At 30.1% G+C, this 20011-nt stretch overlaps 3 protein-coding genes across 5 annotated transcripts; 2 read left to right on the top strand and 1 right to left on the bottom strand.

Moving 5' to 3' along the window:
* Positions 1-719: 719 nt before the first annotated feature.
* LOC126845783 (lamin Dm0-like) lies at positions 720-5635 on the bottom strand. The gene is made up of 10 exons (XM_050584675.1): positions 5508-5635; positions 4904-5391; positions 4446-4566; positions 4189-4326; positions 3750-3935; positions 3549-3689; positions 2841-3233; positions 2529-2762; positions 2376-2465; positions 720-1673 (listed from the first exon to the last, which is right to left on the bottom strand). Exons 2-10 carry the CDS (start codon positions 5293-5295, stop codon positions 1635-1637), a joined length of 1734 nt encoding a protein of 577 aa, XP_050440632.1. The 5' UTR covers positions 5296-5391; positions 5508-5635; the 3' UTR covers positions 720-1634.
* A 3510-nt stretch (positions 5636-9145) lies between these two features.
* LOC126845669 (heat shock 70 kDa protein 14-like) lies at positions 9146-12506 on the top strand. The gene is made up of 10 exons (XM_050584477.1): positions 9146-9382; positions 10384-10467; positions 10530-10767; positions 10849-11053; positions 11122-11283; positions 11380-11638; positions 11712-11933; positions 11998-12129; positions 12209-12264; positions 12358-12506. The coding sequence occupies exons 1-10, from the start codon at positions 9317-9319 to the stop codon at positions 12431-12433; spliced, it is 1500 nt and encodes a 499-aa protein (XP_050440434.1). The 5' UTR covers positions 9146-9316; the 3' UTR covers positions 12434-12506.
* A 2630-nt stretch (positions 12507-15136) lies between these two features.
* LOC126845660 (enhancer of mRNA-decapping protein 3) lies at positions 15137-18723 on the top strand. Of its 3 annotated transcripts, none has more exons than XM_050584460.1 (7): positions 15137-15246; positions 15310-15496; positions 15558-15718; positions 17063-17341; positions 17414-17567; positions 17638-17855; positions 17936-18722. In XM_050584460.1, exons 2-7 carry the CDS (start codon positions 15336-15338, stop codon positions 18253-18255), a joined length of 1293 nt encoding a protein of 430 aa, XP_050440417.1. In that variant the 5' UTR covers positions 15137-15246; positions 15310-15335; the 3' UTR covers positions 18256-18722. The 3 variants fall into 3 exon arrangements, with proteins under 3 accessions (XP_050440417.1, XP_050440420.1, XP_050440419.1); XM_050584463.1 differs by having other exon boundaries at positions 15155-15213; positions 17936-18723; XM_050584462.1 differs by having other exon boundaries at positions 15176-15251; positions 17936-18723.
* The last annotated feature ends 1288 nt before the right edge of the window (positions 18724-20011 follow it).

Genomic DNA, 20011 nt, shown 5'->3' with positions numbered 1-20011 from the left:
GTGTATATACTTAAAATTGTACATCTTAGTAATACTTAATACTACTTTATAATAAATTCCAACTGCATATTAATAAGTTTTGATATTTTGTTAATAAAAATGATACTAGACTAACATACAAAAAATAGTCGCTATTTATACATACAATTTTGTATAATAATAATAAACTATTTTTTTTTTTAAATAAATTATTATATTTTTAAATATTAAAATATAATTTAATAGTCAATATCCTTAAGTATTTAACTGATTTTGTAACAATATAATAATTGGACTTCAGGTTTAAACAGTAAATGAAATGATTTAAAAACAATATTAACTAATGTTATAAATATTTAGTATTATAAAAAAATAATGTTATATAAATATGTTCTTCTTTTATACAGGACTGAATGCATTTCTTTTCTACCTGTATACAACATGAAGAAAAGAAATTCATTCAACCATGCATAAAATAAAAATATTTCTCATTAAATCTTAGCAGACATAATGATTTAATTCGGAAGCGAAGTAAAAAAAAATGATAGGTAAATAAAGAACAAGTGTGTCATGTACATAGTTGCAAAACCGTCCAACTCTCAAAAAAACAATTTTTGGGAAAATCTGATTTTCTGTCACACGTAGCCAAAATGAGATAGTTAATCAGATTTCCTAAAAGAAATGTTTTGAGAAAAGCTTACTTTCTGTTACACTTAGCCAATATGAAATAAAAAATCAGCTTTTCCTTTTTTTTTTTTTTTTGGAGTTGGCCCATTTTGCAAATACACGACACAAGTAAAACAAACATGAATTAAAGAAAAACCATTACTTGTAAACATGATCAACAAAAAAATTAATACTCACATCAGATGTTTAAAAAGGTTTAATTATTTTTATAAATTAATAAAAAAAATAAATTTCCAGACTAAAACATAATGCAATTTAAAGAAGATAACAAATATTAAAAAAATAACTGAATTTTTAAAATTAGGTATACAAAAATATATTATATATTAATCAGAAATACAAAGCATTCAATTTTTAATTAGTGTACACCCGAGAAATAAATCAAAAACATATATAAATCCTATATCTAGTGCAGTCTAAACTTAAAACATAATTTAATACCCATTATTCAAAATGAAAATTTAAAAATAAATATAGAACATTTTAAGTCTAAAATATTTTATTGTTTTAAAAACAATTATACATAGCAATAATTAACTTTTGACTTAATGACATATACCGTAGTATATTTATACATAAAATATACATAAATGTATACTTTATTAAGTACAATAAAAATATTAAATGTACGTCACACTGGTCACAGTATATTTTTGTTAACTCATTAATTAATTAAAAAAAAAAAAAAACTAACAAAAATTTTTTCTTCCACTATTTTACAGAATTAGTAGTTTGATAAAAATAAATTTTCAAGTTGTGAATGGATCATAATCTAGATTTATAAAGCAAAATACAAAAAAGCTTTAAATAATAAGTTAAATAATAAATATTAGTAAAAAAAAAAAATTAATAAATTGGCTTAAAAAAAAATTAATGACAGTAAAAATCAATAATTAACATGTGATAAACTCTGATTAACTACAAGTGTGTTATTTAAAAGGTAGAATCTAGTTCTAGAAAAAGATTTTTCACATTATGACACATTTTTCGCCACTTGGTCCTTCACCCTAGAAACAACAAACAATTGTTTGTAAACAAAAATTACAAATGGACCCTAAAGAATTGTTTATAAAACTGTTACAAAAAACCTAGACTGTAGCCTGCAAGCCTAGGATATTTTTGGGTTAGCAGAGTGAGTGCCCAATACCTGCACTTTATTTAAAGTCATAACGGAGACAGACAGCCAAAAATAACAGTTTTAAAAAAAATATTGATTCTAAGTTAATCGGTTCAAGATTTATTGTTTCCAAATAAATTTGATTCAAGAATTATTGGTTTCAAGTTTGTTACAAAATAATGTTGTTTCCAATTAATGACAATTTTAACTAAACTAGATTCAAAGATACTCAGATTCAAACAATTGACCTTTCAAAATTATATTATTCAACGTTTTTGCATGCTTAGATTACTATACTATGATTTTATCCACTCTTGTATGTGATAATTCAATTTACAAGTTGTAATATAACCATAATTATTGAATATAAAAAAAAAATATCAACCCAATTCTCAGTTTATCATATTGAATAGAAGTAAAATAAGAATTACTTATATTTGGAGCTCTTGATTGGCTATAAAAATTTGTTACATGAATACATCAATCACAAAATTACGTAATTTACTAACATTTGTTAAGTCATTCGGACATTCGGAAACACATAATATATCAATGGTAACATAAAATAAGAGCTCTACTAATAATTACTTACTGGTTGATGGAACAATTCAGTTTCATAATCGTTATAATCACTTCTTAGGTGGGAAATTTGACCTTTCTTTAACTCGTGTGTGGCTACTTCCTATTAAATTAAAAAAAAAAGTTATCAGTTTTCAATATAGATATGAAATTGAAATTATCATACTTTTCCTTCTGGATTTAAAAGAATAGTTGCCATTAAATCTCCCACAACCCAAGCCTGTGTATTCATTACGATTGATCCAGCATTAGGTTCGTGTATCTGATTACTAGCAGTAGATGACCATATTGTCAACCAATTTCCAGCTCCAAGTTTAACTGAGCGATGGAATTTGTACACCGTAGAAACATTTTCGCCAGCCGTTGTCCGAACCAATTCATATCCACTCAGTGTTACTTCCTAAAAAATAAATTTTAATTTAGCTATGACCCAATACAGAGACAAATAAATTTAATACATTTCTACAGTTTTGCTTACTTTGGATCCTTTGTTATACAACTTGACAAACTGTCCATCCGGACATACTTCACTTATTTCTATATCACTTGTTGATGAAGCAGTGATAACATTTGAAGTTTCAAATTCTGTTTCCTCACGCTGGAACAATTTCCTTTTCTTGCCTCTCGGACTACCAACAACTGATGTATTAGGTGTAATACTTAAACGCCTTTCTTCACTTTCTAATAATTTTCGATAAGCACTTATTTCCATATCCAAAGCCACTTTTATGTCCATAAGGTCTTGATACTCTTGTACTTTTTGTGACATGTCATCTTGCATAGCCGTCAGTTGTTGGTCAAGGCTCTGAATTTCAGCTAGATATTTGATCCGTTGACTATCCTTCAATCGCTCCAAATCTGCTATTTTTCTCTGTCAATTTATACATACACATAACACATTGTAATGTAATATTAAATAATAGAATTGATTATAAATACAATACTGGTCGATTTTTTGGCTCCCTGTAATTCAGTATTTTTAGTTATGGTGGATAACATTGGAAACGCTGACTGTCGTCGCGCATTAACAATACAGTCAATATAGTTTTACTATGCATGCACATCGACCAACAGCACTCCCCACGTTACCCTTTATAACTAAAATCACTGTAATTTACGTGCAGCCAAAAAAACTGGCCAGTGGCCTATGTATTATATTTGTAATCAATGATAATAGTATACTTACCAAAAGATCATTATTTGAGGCCAGCAAATCATTTATTTGTGTTGTAAGTTCATTAAGACGTGCATTTGCCGTATTAGTATCTTCCTGAGCTAATTCCACGGCTTTTTTTTTGCGTTGTAATTCATTTTCCATATTTTGAATCTTGAAAATAAAACTATGTAAATTAAAACCATTCATAGAATTTACTATGTAATCAAATACTTTGCTGTCAAACAGTTCAGAAATTTCTTTTTTATTCCGTTTAACATCTTCTTCAGCTTGTTGCCGTAGTAATTGGAGTTCAGATTGTAGTTTTTCTTCATATTCTCGCAAAAGACGTCCATCGACTTCACTAATAATTTCTGTACGGCGACTAGTTCTAGTGTCATTAAGTTGTTGTTTATGCACCTACAATAAAGATTTAGTTGATACTTGATACACTTAAAATACACAAAAATAAGATCAGTTTTTTGTCAATTAACAAACTGTTTTGTTTATTTTTCAAATATTTTGTTATATAAAATAAACATAATATGAATCTCATTCACCATCATCAAAGTTATGAAAACATACTTTCATGATGACAACAAGTTTCTACATACAGGAAGGCTTATTTGAAAATATTATAAATTAATAATAAGAATGAAGTGAATCATTTTACCTCTTCTTTAAATTTAAAGTTTTCTCTTAAGCTTTGCAACTTATTTTCTGCAGTCACTCTTTGTAGAATTTCTTCTTCCAATGTCTTTTGAATGTCCTTTACGTTTTTCTTTTCTGTTGCTAATTCTTTGTTTAATTTCTACAATAATATATTAAATTAATAATTTAGTTAAATGAGAGAAATTATAATATTATTGTATATAAAATGAATATAAAACAATAGTATTATCTTTTAAACAGAATTCAATTAAAAAATACCTTGTTAGCATCTTTTAGGTTTTTATTCTCAATTAAATTTTGGCCAAATTTGGAGTTTAAATCATTAAACCGTGTTATATAAGGAGTAGCTTCTTTAAGTTCTTTGTTGGCCTTATCCAGTCTAGAATATAGAAATAAAAACAAGTTAGTCAATGAGCTGGAAATACAATTAAATTTATCTACAATATTTATAGATATTTTTAAAATCAGAAGCGAGCGAGTGCCAAAATACTCGGTGACCTGCTGTATGTATCTGACGGCATCGACGGGTGCCGTCCCTTGTGCCACTCACCGCAGCACCTTACGCAACTATAACTTTTACAAGGTGTAACTTTTAAACTAGAAGAGTCTGCAAATTTCTGATTACAGATTCGAAATCAGCATAAAAAACACTAAAAATTGACAAAAAAAGGGTGCCCAGTAATGTGCATTTGTTCCAACAAAATATCAACACTTACTTAGATTTTAACTCCTCAGTCTCCAAATTTTTACGGCGATTTTCCAACTCCAAGCGGCTCTTTTCCTTGGCTTCGCGGTCCAAGGCATTCCTCAGATCTTCGAGCTCAGACTCGAACAGAACTTTCACGTTAGTTACCTCCCGGGTAGTGACCTCCTGGGACGAGTGGAGCTCGTGTGTAAGCTTGGAGTTCTCAGTTTCCAAATATTTAACGCGGTCGATGTAAGCGGCTAAACGGTTATTGAGATTCTGCAACTCATGCTTCTCCTGGATGCGACTGAATCGGGTTGGACTTAAAGTCACGGTCCGTCTGCTTTTCTCACTTGCCGTAGAATCATCAGGCTGCGGCGTGTTCCTAGTCGCGCCGCCTTTCCTCGATGATCTCTGTGACATTACGGCAACTGTGTCGATCGGCTCACAAACTCAACAATACTCACTAGGGCGCGGGTACACAAACTCACACGCCGTTTCAACTTGTCGGCTTAGTACCTACCGGTATTATAATAATTAACAAACACATAAACGCGCGAAAAAAATAAGTCACAATAAGTTTAACGATACTACTACACACAACACAGTCAACAAATAAGATTAATGATAATTACTATGTAACACACTACTGACAGTCCAGTGAGCAATGAGCATTGACATTTGACTGTAAATTATTTGGCTGGGAACTGGGAAGGTAAACACTAAACACAATTAACAAAACGACGAAATTCTTAACGGGGGTCGGAAACCCACGCCTACGAGACGCCGCCGACTTGGACTACAGCGGTGTGACCAACATAACAACCGGCGTATTTTGAACGTGCCGGTATTTTACCGTTTATGTCGAGCCATCTTCCCCATCCCACCCTACTACACCGTCATTTAGACGTTGTGGAATAGCCGTCAACGGTATTCAGAAGGCTTACCGCCCCACTGTGCACACTAAACATAACACATTACACACTACACAGTGCTGGCTGCTGCGTAGACAAGAATATCCGGGCTGCTGCGACATGGGTGGCAACTGGCAAGTGCTAACTGCACAGAGATCAGAGGACTGAGGCTGTGTCTGGTCACTGGTGTGTCACAGTTCACACTTCACTCCGCAGTCCGCAAGGCGCAAACTACACATTAATCGTTATAATGTATCGCTACTCAGTGGCCACTGGCCATTCGGTATTCAATAGTCAGTTAGCAGGCGGAACCACACTGCACACAATAGTTGTAAATGATACATGATTCAATTCCCTATTATTAGTAAACCTACGTAGTTTGTAAACGGTTAGACTTTAGGTAGTTTTACAGTTTGGTTGATATTTAAACCATAGGCGGAAATTTGGTTAATTTATGGGGGAGGGGCTAGCGTTTTTCTTCCTAAAATGACCCGCAAGGGCTTTACACCCCTCATCATTTCTTTGATGAGTGATCAAATAATTTGGGGGGTTAATCATTTTTTTTTTGAGTGGGTAAGGCGGCAGTGGGTTAGCGCTGTTATACTTATCTATGGGTTCGACACTCGGTCACGGGCACTCCGTTTACCGGAGTGAGTGAGTGAGTGACGAGCAATCGTCCGGTGAAAAGGAACCGCCACCCCCCTTTTCGGCGACGACTGACGACCCGTCCCGGACAGCGAATCCGTCTAGAAACCATTATCTCATGATAGCAGCGTTGGGCCTTGAAGGCCCGTTAAGCTTGATGATGATGATGAATAATTTTTTTTGGGGGGAGGGCTAAGCCTCTTAAGCACTCCAAAATCCCCGCCTATGATTTAAACGTTTTCATAAAACACCGTCAACCACCGACGATATTTATTAAGAGACCACGTCATCGGAAATTTTAAGGGTTCTCGGTTTTTATCATCTGGTGCAGCTGGTACGTCATTAAAAATGAATAACACGTTACATTGCTACACGCACTTTTTAATTTATAAAATATCTCCTGATGATAGATGTGCGATGATATAATAAATGAATCATGCATATGAAGGTCTCGTGAGCCGCACATGTTGTAAAATATGAAAAAAATCCACACCTACCAAACAAAATATAATACCATTTAGTGAATTATGATAAAATTATGTGCGTTTGAGAAATTCGTCGAAGGTCAGAATATGCTTAAAATTATAAGAGGTCATCATTATTAATCGTCGATCAATTGATTTATGATTACTTCTACTAAAAAGTATTTTAATTTAGTGCATTTTAAAATATATTTTTAGATACTAATCCGAGTCATTCTATAATGGTACATTATTTATTTACTAGTTACTACCAAAAGGAAAAATCTGTTTTTTTTTTTCAATTAAAGTAGTAAAAACTATTAAGTATACGAAAATTGAATTAATACAAACAACAGTGCATGTTGTAATGAACTGTTGAGTTCAAAACAATTACTATCTTGTACAGTGTTAAAAATGTAGTTAATTCACTGGACTAGACTTAGTAAGACAATAAGAACTGACAAGATAGGTTTGATTCAATGTAATTTAATTAATAACTTTTACACAGACAGTAACTTGCTCGGGTGAAACAAGATAAGACAATTGAATGAATACTAGCTGTTCCTTTGGGGTTATATACATACTAAAAAGAATACAAGCTAAGCATATCTTAATACTTGTGAAAAACAAGTATTAACGTCATATAAACAGAATTGAGAATGCTTAACTGCTAACTAAGTATTATACATTAATTAAAAGTTATCCAAAACTACAGTAAGCAATAAATTGTACTCCACGTCCATTACAATATCTCAAAGAGGTCTGACCATTACAATGTACTTACACATTTCAATTTATACATACCTAAAATATGTACTTGAAAAGTGTACAATAAAAAATAATTAAAATATTCAGTCCAGTATTTTTCTTATACTTCACTAGGTATTTTTTTTTTTAAATCCAATCTTAAGTCAATGGTCATTACTTATTGGGTTATTGTGCCTACACCTATTGAACGTCATCGGTCATGCCGACTTGTCATTTCTATTGTCATCCGTAGATGCTTTAGGCATCACATACAAAACAACCAGTTTTACCGTTGAAACAATAATAATTCTACTAACCATAACAAAAATATAATGCCAAAGAATAAAAAAGTTAATACTCAGCCACTCTTATTTCTTACCTAAAAAATTCTAAAAATAATATTGTGTGAAAACAAAGTAGTTTAATTAATTGACATCTAATCATTTAGTACTTTACCCGGGCTCGTGTATTAAATATTTTAACACTTCTTAGTTTAATTTATTTTCCATCCAACTTATCATCACCATTGTTGAGTGTTGACCATGCTCATGATTAATAGATATCTATTAACCGTGGACCATGATGCCCTTGTGGCTAAATTAGACTAGGTTAGTAAGTGTCCAAGATTCACTGTCGTATATATCTTCACACTCTAAACAAATGTTTTAACAAAAAGTGTTAATTTTTATACATGTACATGATGTTTGGTAAATGCATCAAATTTGTCTTCTTATCTACTTTTATGATCTTCATTGTTTTGTTAATAACAACCACATTAGTCAAAATAGTTGAATAAATAAATAATTAAGTGTAAAAATAAGATAATTTTCAGTTTTTTCAACTTTTCTATATAATTTTACATCTTTTTTTTTTTTGTTTTTCCGAGCGTTTATGAAGAACTCAATTTGAAATTTACATAATTTATGTAAAATGATGTTAGATTTCTAATCATTTTTTTCATCGTAACAGACATGCGGAGTAGTTTTCGAAAAAAAATCTGAGGGTATCGCTCCAAACGTTTGTTCGTATTTCGCTTTTTGACTCATATATACTATTTATAATACCATAAATTGCTTTGGGAATTATTTCCCTGATAAACTATTTGTAATGAATAATGATATAACAATTATTTTACATATATCACGTTTATTACTCTCGTAAATGGGACATAAAATAGAGAAAAAACTGATTTGATTTTTAAATTTAATTATTGTGAAAATGGATTTAAAAAATTGTCCATCAAATAAATAAAATAATGTTCTGGTACCTAATCTTTATATGCACTAACCACCTCTAGAAATGGTTTTAAAAATTCTGTGCTGCGCATGTGAACAGGACTTAGACAAGATGAACAGCGCTCTCACGCTGGCTCTCAACCTGAAGCTACGAGTATGAAAAAGTTACGGTGGATGATCTTTTATCAGTGTTCAATTATCATTTATCAGTAAATGATAAAATAACGTTTTATTATCAATGAATTTATCACCAACAGTTTTATAGGTTATGTAAATTCCCTTTGAAAATGTGATCTTTGAAGTTTGAGTAAACTGTAAAATACAAATTTTAAAATGTATATTGTATTTAACTAATTAAACTGATTTGAATACCCTGGTACAGTATTAATTATTAACTTTTCATACTAGCGGAATATTTTGATTTTACATATACAATATCACCATGGAATCTTCTATTGTATTTGGAATTCATGTTGGAAACTCAACTGCTTCTATAGCTATTTCTAAAGTAATTACCAAGATAGAAACTTATAATATTTTTATTACATATATACATATAAGTTTATTTATGATAAATAGTAATTATATATTACTCATTTTGTTGTTTACCTTCTAGGACTACGCATTTTCTATCAACAGTAACATATTAATTGTATTTATATAATATAAATAATACATAAATTATTTATTGATAGTGTAGTCATATTTATTTTGTATTGTTACAACACTTATAAAGCTTGTAAAATTAAAATTAAATAGGTACCATAATATCTGTAACAGTTGTGAATAAGTGTGTAAGTCGATTTCAGTGATTTTACGGGGGAGCGATTTTAAACTTGAAAGAAACCACTTGAGTACCTCTAAAGTATTTATCAATATAAGAGGATCATAAAAAAATCAAATGTTTTAAATAAAATCCTGATTATCCTGATTTATGGCAGCTGATCAAAGTTCAAAATCGCTCGCTTGTTAAAACCCTGAAATCGACTTACACACTAAGTCACAGTTGTTACAGATATGAGTTGTGTCCAGTCCTAAAAGCAACTAAATCAATTGTTTGAAGAAATTGAGATGATTTAAGGTTTTAAATAAATGGAGGGCAAGGAATCAATTGGTAGCGTAATTTTGTTCTAAAACCCACTGTATCATTTTGAAAATAAAGCTGTTATGTTACATTGTAATAGTGTTACAATGTTGTATCGCAACAGTTTTTCTTAAATTGAAGTGGTGTGGACGTAGAGGCTTTTGAAACTGGATGACTGATAAATTTTATGTATTAACATTTTTACCTTTTTAAATTATACCAATATTTTTTATCGAAAAAGATGAAAATGTCAGTTGGTTTTGTTCCTACAGGTACGGTCTTATCAGGGTTATTCCTATCTAAATGTTTATTTTCTTTGCTTTAAACTAAAATGATATACTTACTTTACTTAAATAACTATGTCAGAATACATATTTTTTTTGTTAGATCCCTATTTTTAATTATTATTAATATGTTTAATTTAGGAAGAAGGAAAAGTGGACGTTCTAGCAAATGAAGCTGGAGATCGAATCACCCCTGCTGTAGTGTCTATTACAGATAAAGAAACAGTAAGCATACATGTTTTACTAAAAAATAAACTAAAATAATATAGAAAATGTACCAAATTTAGGTTGTTGGAAATGCTGCAAAAACTGGGTTTATTTCTAAACAAGCCAATACCATTACATTTAATAATCGGTTAATGAATTTGGCAATGGATGAAGACGAAAAACAATCTGTTATAGATAATAACAAAGTTAAGACTGTTATTGAAGGTGGTCACTTAGCTTATGAATTACCTTTAGAGACTAAGAAAAACGTCTATTCACCACAATCTATTGAGTCAAATATTTATAAAACATTATATGGTATACATATTCTTCTACGGTGTTTATTACATTAATTTATATCTTGGTTTATTAATTAAACAATTTTTTTTTTAATTTAAGGTATTGCTAAAAGAGCAACACACAGTGATGATAATACTAAGTGTTGTTGCGTTCTTACTGTACCAGAATTTTTTGATGACCCCAGTAGAGAGTCTGTTCGTAATGCTGCAACTCAAGCTGGGTGGAATGTACTTCAAGTAGTTAATGCACCTAGCGTAACTCCATTTACTTATGGAATCAATGTTTCAGAACCATTAAATGATACGTATGTTTGATAAAAATAAACCATATTTTTCAGTTTGTTCTATGCTAACTATCTTTGTTTTTTTATAGATACGTTTTAGTATACCGTTTGGGAGGTATTAGCTGTGATGCAACTATATTATATGTCAATTCTGGTTTAGTTTCTATCAAAGCATCTGAACATACAAAAAGTATAGGAGGTTATAAATTAATAGAAATATTAAAATCTCACTTAATAGATGATGTTAAAAGGTGAACATATAAATATTATTTTTATTAAAATCAACTCAATTATTTTTTTTTTTTGATTGTATTATATTTTTCTTAATAAATTTATACTTTTTAAAGAAAACACCGATCAGATCCCACAGAAAATGCTAGAGCTTTAGCTAAACTTCAAAGAGCTACTGAAGATGCAGTGCATTTATTGTCAACATTAAAAACAGCAAATATATTTATCGAATCACTTACTGATGGAGTTGATTTTGCAGCATCTGTTTCCCAAGCTAGATTTGAATCACTTATTGCTCATTTATTACCTAGTTTTGCCCTACCTATTGAAACTGTTTTGAAGAAAGCTAAGCTTAAAAGTGCTTCCATTGGAAAGGTAGTATTAATTGCACATTTTAATACAGTAATTATATTATGTTTTATATTTTCAATTTATTCCAAAAAAATAGGTTATTCTTTGTGGTGGTCCTCTCAAAATACCAAAATTAAAATCATACATAGGCAGTTTATTTCCCAATGCTGATATACCAAATGGTATAAGCCCTGATGAAGTACTAGCTTACGGTGCTGCAGTACAAGCTGGATTTTTAGCTAAATATTGGAATTTTCGTGATGATTTACCAGAACCTGTAACAGAAGTATCAACTCTAAATGAACCCATAGAGATTAATGTTTGTTTTATTTTTACCTTTTATCTAAATTAAATTATTAAAAAATATAATTATATAATTGCAGTGTTGTGGTGAAGTTCTAAGTTTGGATCAGAATGAAGTTTTACCGTCTACAAAAACCATAAAGGCTAAACATAATTCTGAGATCGTAACTCTTTTGGCCAAAATTGGGAAAGACCAACAAAAAAATTGTGAAGTAAATTTACATAAAAAATTTGAGACTGTAATATAATATAACATATTAAATGTATTACATATAATTTTCTTTATTTTAGGCCAATATAAATATTGAACTTGATGAAGAAATTGAATTTTCATTTACTGCCAATACGTAAGTACAAATTGTTATGAATAATTTGTGATTATTAATGTAATATTCATTTATAACATTTTTTGAACTGCTTACTTTACTTTTTAATTTTAGAGATCAAACATTAGAAGTTAAAGTGCAAAACCCAAACACTCAACATAAAGCTTCTGCTTTATTTATGACTGTATAGTAAATAAATGTATAAAACCATTATTTTTTAATCATTTTAAATAAATAATTAAAAATATTTTAAATTTTATTTATACCAATGATTATTACTTTTTATTTAAAGCCTTTTTCATTCCTAATTTGTATAATACACACGTTTTTTCATGCGCTTGAGTTCAAGACTGTAAAGCTGCGCATAAGGATCATAACGAATGCACGTTGAAAAAAAAATACATTGGTTATGAATTATGATAGATGCATTATATGCCTTAATGTAACTCATTATGTTGAGTAATATATTTGTATACACCTCTCTTTAATTACACATAGCTATGAAATGGGTCTAAAGAAGATTTTAACTAGTTCAAATAATACATCTAAAAATCATAAAAAAAAATTAGCCAAGCATAGGTATGAAATGTCCTATAGGTTTTTAAATGATTTTGATGAGTGACAACTATTAAAAGATACTTGATGCTTATAAGTTTAACCTATGGACCTGTATTGCACTAATCCTATAGACACAGCACAGGTGATTTTAAGACATAAGAAAAATATATTTAATTTATACATTGTATTTGTCTATGCAGTGCTCACTGAATTGGGTGGTGACTAGTGAATGATATCAACTGACAGTATGTGTCAACATTCACCAAACTGCTGATATTCGCTGTAACTTGTGCATAATATTATTGATATAAAAAATAAGATGAAATGAGTTGCACAGTATTTTGATCAACACTGCTGTTTGTGAAGTAATGTTTATCTTGAAATAGTAAGGAAATAAAATAAACATAATATTTGTCATATTATTACTTTTTAAGCTAAAAGCATTAAATAAAAAGTAAAAAAAAAGTTATAAGTTCTATTAAATCTTTTTATAGAGATTTTACCTGTTTAAAATTTCTAATTCCCATTTTGCAATGGTATAGAAATAAAAAATAAGTAAATATATATCTATATATTTTTAAATAGGAGGTAGAAAAATGATGCTATATACAGATAAAGTATATAAATATGATATACTATTACCATTGATTATAAATATTTATAATCGATATTCAATGCTATTACCTCATTATTTTATATATTACCTACACAACTTTATAAGTTAAAATTAAAAATTGTGGCCTGCCCATAAAGAAGACAGTAAGCGCAACAGTTATTTGTGTTGCTAGTCAAAGCAGCCCTGTAAGCGGGAAGCCTGTGTTTGATTTCCGACCGGGTACTACATTTTGGCTTGTTCTTTTTTTTCTAACAGCTTGTATTCGGTAGAACACTCCTGACTTGAGAATTTACAAATTATTTTAGTTTTTTTTTTTAATCAAAGTCGGCTTAATATTTTACGAGGAAAAAATTGGAACAAACATACAATACACCTCAACCTCATATATAATATGATTCATCTGTAATCGCTGAATCGGTATTGTTTTATATGTGTGGGACCCAGGGCCGGTGCTAAGAAATATGCAAGGGGGGGGGGGGTGTCAAAATGAAGATGCCGACTTTAAAATTTTAATTACCGACTAAAATATTTGGGTACTTTCGTAAATATTTTATGACATTTTACACCACAAGTCACAATTTTTTGCTAAAATTAATGGGAATTAATAATTGCTGAAAATTATTATTTTTTTAAGTATTAATTAATACAAACAAATTTTGATAGTACAAGTAAAAAAACCATCAAAAGTTAAACTTTAATACGGTGTTTTTTTTAATGCGGACTATTTCTTTGTTATTTCTTCCAAATCAATTACATCGAGAATATCTCTGGTGGAGTTTAAAATCACGAGGGTCATTTTTTATTATTTTTAAAAGAATTAGAAGAAAAATGATAATGATGTGATATTGTTATAAATTGTGACTAGATTTTTTTTTAATGTTTTTCGGAGCATAGAAATATTTTAGGCAGCTAACAAATTTATCTATTACTAAATTTTTCAGATCTCAGTCACCAATACTAAAACAGTTTGAGCCCTACTTTAAAAGCATTATTTTAAAAATGTTTGAATTTATTTAACATAATTATAACGTATTGCAGTTGAAACTGCAATTTAACCGAGATAACGACGGCCACTATTTTTTTGGACAACCTAAGAAATAGGAGGAAATGTAATATTTTTACAAAGTCGATCGGATTGATGAAAATAAAAATATATACTTATAGAGGGATAGAATGTTTGTTTATACAATAGACCAATAGGTCCCATGATCGAACATAGTTTGATATAATATACACCACAGTTATTATAAACAAATAATAATACTTCTGCTAAAATCGGGAATAACCGATAATGCATTTTTTTTTTTATACTAAAAACTAAAATTATATTTTCGTATGGTCGACCGTATGCCGACTATTTACTATTCAGTCGCCAGATTCCAATAAAAATTATGTACCTACCTACTTTTATAAAATTAAAATAATAAATATGTTATTTGTATAATTTCATGGGAGTTATGATATTTACGGACTTTTTGTTCCGAATGTGCCGACTGTGTATACTTGAGTTTTCCGAGTGGGGGGGGGGTGTCAAACCCTCCCACACCCCCCCCCCTCCAAGTCCGGCCCTGCTGGGACCTAAACAGTCGGCAGTTTGGTGAAAAGCGTATTCTTAGTACACCGTGACAGTGACATACGCAAATTAAAATTTTCTTTTGTTTTGGTTGCACCCAGATTAAATGAATGTTATGTGGTTGCACTGTTCATATGATAAGACTTATCAATTTACCACTTGATATTTTATGTTTATAAACCGTAGATGGTTGGAACAAAACTCATATGAACAAGGAACTGAGGTACAGGATTGAGGAGAACAAGATTATAATATAGTACAGTAAAAGAATAATGTTAAGTAATTTTAATTCTGTTTGACATTTTTATTATATTTAAAGTTGACTATAGACAAGTACAACTCATAATGGCTAACCAGTACAAAGGATGTTGTGTGTCCATAGACTGCAATGATGGTTCTGTCGTGCAAGGAGAAGTAAATGGTATGACAGATGACAATGAAACTTTAATATTAAAACGTGCGTTCAAAAACGGCATACCTTGTACAAATCCAGAAATATACATCAAGTAATTTTACTTAAATATTTTTTGTTTTCATTATTATTAATTTGCTTTTATTTACATTTAGAAATACAACAATTAAAAACCTAAAGATAATTAAAGTGCAAATAGAAAACGAACAAGATCTTAGTAATCAAATATCCTGTGACGATAAGAAGAGTGTATCAATGTTGAAACAAAATTCTAAACAAAAAAATAAGTCAAAAAATGTTTCAAATTCTGTTGTTGGTTAGTATACTATCACATTCAATACAATAAGAACGTAACTCAATAAATGATAGCTTGAGATGAATGCCTTAAAAGTTAGTTAAGGACTCTTAGATAATACATGCTTGGTTATAAGTGTGATAAGTCCATATTTCATTTGTTTAGGGGTTTCTTAAGAATTAAAAGTTAAAACAATACAGTTGCATTCCCATAAGTATTTTCAGCATTTTAAACAAGTAGATCAAGTTTAAATTTCAAAGAAGGAGCCTATGTTAACAGGTAGAAAATAATAACTAAATTCAGAAAGTTATAGTACCAGAATTTCAAATGACATATTTATTAAGTTACAGTCTTATTGTATTGATAGAGTATTATGTACAGAGTGGCGCAGAATGAAACACCACATTTGTAACGAGCCCCATAATTTTAATTTTTGAGGTAGAGGGGTGAAACAAAAAACAAGTTGTTGCAAACGTTAAGGAAGTTTTATTGGATATGAAAAATATATTATTTGGGAAACAGAATGTCTGATAGATGGCGTTCTTGTGCGAAGATGCATTCTTGGAGGCGCTCGCGGGTAGCGGAGACTGAAAGACGTCATTTCCACTTGGACGGCCACGCCAATAAACAAAATTTCCGATATTGGGCAAACGGTAACCCAAGAGAATTGCACCAATAGTCTCTTCACAGTGGAAAAGTGACGGTTTGGTGTGCATTGTTAAAAGTCTGAATAATTGGGTCTTTTTTTTTTTAATATGAAAGAGGGCATGCAGTGGTGGTGAATTCTGAGCGTTACGAGGCTGAATATTCCAAGATATTTTCTTACCTAGAGGAAAACGAAATGGATACTGAAAATATCTGATTCCAACAAGACAGTGCCACTACATACACAGCGAGAATTTCAATTTCCCAGATGTCTGGTCTCTTGTAATGGTGACGTTCTATGGTCACCCTGCTCGCCGATTTCACTCCCTGCGGGCTGGGACTTCTTACTATGGGGGTATCTGAAGTCGAATGTTTATTTCAATAAGCCACAAACCCTTTCCGATTTCAAGGCCGCAATCAAAAGTGAAATTGCATCAATTCCAGTGGAAATGTTGGAGAAAGTGATGAAAAACTTTGGCAAGCACTTCTAAGAATGCATCTCTGTGCAAGAACACTATCTATCGTACATTCTGTTTCCCAAATAATATTTCATATTCAATAAAACTTCCCTAAATTTGCAACAACTTGTTTTTTGTTTCACCCCTATGTCTAAAAAATTAAAATTATGGCGCCCATTACAAATGTGGTCTTTCATTCTCCACCAACCTGTACATTGGAAAGTTCATACAAAATACTTTAAATATTACATTACATTTTTAGAACAACAACCTCAAAATTTTAATCACAAAGAACGTAATGATGCTTGTTTTGGAGTGTCACTTGATAATATTTTAAAAGAAGACTTCGATTTTGAAAAAAACTTAGCATTATTTAACAAAAAAGCATTTTATAATAAAATACATAAAAAACCAGATCTTGTGCCTCACGAAAAAGTTTCTAATAATAAATACAAACACAACGAAAATGTATTGCATTCTACTCCAGTAAAATTTAGACAGGTTACAGTTCCATCACCAGCTGTGAATGAATATATTACGGGTAAGTTTATATATACAAATATGCTTTAAGTTAAATAGTAAAATAGTTATTTATTCTACAATTTATTTTTAGATGATGGATTAGTTGTTCCTAGTATTACATCAGAACTACGATGGAAGTTATTTAATTTAGTAGAAGAAAATGGTTTGACATCAGGCAGGCAAAATGAGATAATTGGACGGGCTGCTACTGAAATGGTTCTTCAACTTTTGGGTGGAAGTCACCGGTAAGTATTTAATCATTACATATTATGTATAATTAATTTTATATTAATCAATATGTTCATAAAACAAAAGATTTAATCCCCGAAATGAACATCAGTGGCCTCGAGTTGTTGTACTATGTGGACCCAATCGATCTGGTGCAATGGGTGTAAATTGTGCTAGACAATTAAGTAGCTATGGCGTACATACAGTAGTTGTTCTTTCTGAACCTGGTTTATATACACCACAGCTAGCTAATGAAATGTCATTGTATCAGTTTACAACTGGCAGATTAATTACCAGTGCAGCAGGTAAATTATACTAAAATTTTATACTTAAAAACATACCGAAAATGTATATTTAATTAAATACATTTTTTTCTGTTTCACAGAATTACACGGTTTATTGGATCCAGATTTCGTAGTCGTATCTCTTGCTGACGAACAAACTGACACTGTGTCACACAATATTGCAAACTGGGCAAAATCTGTACGAGCCCCACTGATGGCCATTGATCCTCCTTCTGATGGTACTCCATTGGTTGCTGTAAAATATTCTCTAGTTCCCGCTTTACCATTGTCTTATAGCGAGTCCAATGGTAAAATCTATCTCTGCAATATGGCTATACCTACACAGGTGTTCCATTTCGCTGGAATTCAATATAAATCTCCCTTTGGATCAAAATCTGTAATACCCTTGCATATTAATTAGTGATTTATATAATATAATATTTATTCCTGACGAATCCTATCAGATGATTTTTAGCGTAAGAAATTATATTTTTTGTATCCAATTTTTTTATACGTGTAATTAGAAATTTGAATAAAATATTCTGTATGAATGTAAACAAACCATATATTATATGTTTATTTTTTACGTGGCTCTAAATGCATGTTATTGATATGTCAATATTTAGTTTTACTCCTATCATTTTTTTTTATGTTTTGGTTATGAAATTAAAATTTTTGCAGAATAATTATTATTTCTGTCAAATACATGTAATAGTATAGTATAATTAATATCTAGATTAAATTATTTTTTTTTAAATATGTTAATTATTATTTATTAGTGATATAAAATCAATTTCATTATTTTTTTCAATTGTGAGTATATTATATTAAAAGTTATATACAATTGCTTGACCATGGTGTTAATTTTTTTATTTGTAGTTTGTGTTAAAATTTTTTCTAAAAATAAGTTTAAAACTGTTCGTTCTACACATTAGTAAATTTATTTATAATGTAATACAATTCATTTGATAGAATTATAAAAAAAAATCGGTTAAACGAACTTATAAAATTTGTTGTATTATTCAAATTAATATTTTGATGTATTTTAACTATAATGTAATATAATATTTTGTCATACTATTGTTCTTTAATTTCATACAATTTTTAATAAATGGTCAATAGTGTGTAAATTAATTTTGAATAAAAATTATATGTATTTCAGTTAACGGAAAGTGCTTTATTAAGGGGCAAAGAATAGGAAAAATTTGACAACAAATTTTCATGTCTACTAATTTCAAGGCGAACACGTAATACAATTTTCTAATTATAATACTTTTAAAGTTATATTCTCCGAATTATGACGAAAGTTTGATAAAAAGTGGCTTTCATAGAAGTCATTTTCTGGCTTATCTTTTGGACAGATTTCAAGTTTTATTTTTTTTGCGAAGCTTACTATTTTTTATATAGAGGGCAAAAAGCCAATTTTTCCATTAGAGATTAAAAAAGTAAAAAAAATGCTTTAAAATATTTTTTAGAGAAGATGTTGAACTATAAAACAAATAAAAAAATTATTAAAATCGGTTCGGTAGACACTTCAGAAAGTGACTCCGCATTATATTCTTTATTTGTAAAAAATTGACGCTTTCCGTTCCCCTAAAGAGGCCGTCGCGCCGGTGATTTTCAGTGGTAAAAACATGTTTACGCCAACTGAAAATAACTCGCTTAATTTTGATTTTTGAGTAAAAGCACCCATTATAAAATTAAAAGAGAACAATATTCCGGAGGGCACCACGGTGCGTTTTAAAAAAAATAATTTATTAAAAAGTTACAGTCATTTAAAAATGTTAAAAAAATATTATGTTTACCCCTACAGGTTGGTTCACATAACACGTCGCAAGAACCTCACAATTGTAGCCCAACTCTGCCTTAACTCCAGCATAAACTGCACCATGGTTTCTAGGCTGAACTCCTCCGGGTCATGTTTTAGAAAGAGTGCATCCTCCAAGCATCTGTACCCAGTAAAGGAACTGGACTAAATTATAGTTTAAACAATTTTAGCAAGCCTTATCATGGATAAATCACTAATTTTTTTTTAGGAAATATAGTAGAATTTAGATTTACTAAATTTTCCATCTAAAAATAATTTTGTAGTGTAGCATAGAACATAAATCATTTTTTGGAGGTCAGTCACTTTTTTGGTTTTCATTTTGTTTTCGCGGAATAATGTGCTCTGATCC

Source organism: Adelges cooleyi, unplaced genomic scaffold (genome assembly GCF_023614345.1).
Source record: "Adelges cooleyi isolate 19-005CV unplaced genomic scaffold, UGA_ACOO_1.1 ACOO_flye_CR_arks_rails_tigmint_CR_PRNA_8, whole genome shotgun sequence".
In the NCBI taxonomy this organism is placed as follows: domain Eukaryota; kingdom Metazoa; phylum Arthropoda; class Insecta; order Hemiptera; family Adelgidae; genus Adelges; species Adelges cooleyi.
The sequence above is the reverse complement of the archived record's forward strand: the minus strand, read 5'-3'. Positions and strand labels throughout refer to the sequence as shown.

Excerpts from the sequence above, each read along its gene's own strand:
- LOC126845783 (XM_050584675.1), bottom strand. The coding sequence starts at position 5,295 with ATGTCACAGAGATCATCGAGGAAAGGCGGCGCGACTAGGAACACGCCG. Across the intron at positions 3,690-3,749 it reads CTGAACTGTTTGACAGCAAA|ATTCAAAATATGGAAAATGA; the intron begins GTATTTGATTAC and ends TTTATTTTCAAG. Across the intron at positions 3,234-3,548 it reads CCTCAAATAATGATCTTTTG|AGAAAAATAGCAGATTTGGA; the intron begins GTAAGTATACTA and ends ATAAATTGACAG.
- LOC126845669 (XM_050584477.1), top strand. The coding sequence starts at position 9,317 with ATGGAATCTTCTATTGTATTTGGAATTCATGTTGGAAACTCAACTGCT. Across the intron at positions 11,054-11,121 it reads TCAGAACCATTAAATGATAC|ATACGTTTTAGTATACCGTT; the intron begins GTATGTTTGATA and ends GTTTTTTTATAG. Across the intron at positions 11,284-11,379 it reads TTAATAGATGATGTTAAAAG|AAAACACCGATCAGATCCCA; the intron begins GTGAACATATAA and ends TACTTTTTAAAG.
- LOC126845660 (XM_050584463.1), top strand. The coding sequence starts at position 15,336 with ATGGCTAACCAGTACAAAGGATGTTGTGTGTCCATAGACTGCAATGAT. Across the intron at positions 15,719-17,062 it reads TGTTTCAAATTCTGTTGTTG|AACAACAACCTCAAAATTTT; the intron begins GTTAGTATACTA and ends TTACATTTTTAG. Across the intron at positions 17,856-17,935 it reads ATTAATTACCAGTGCAGCAG|AATTACACGGTTTATTGGAT; the intron begins GTAAATTATACT and ends TCTGTTTCACAG.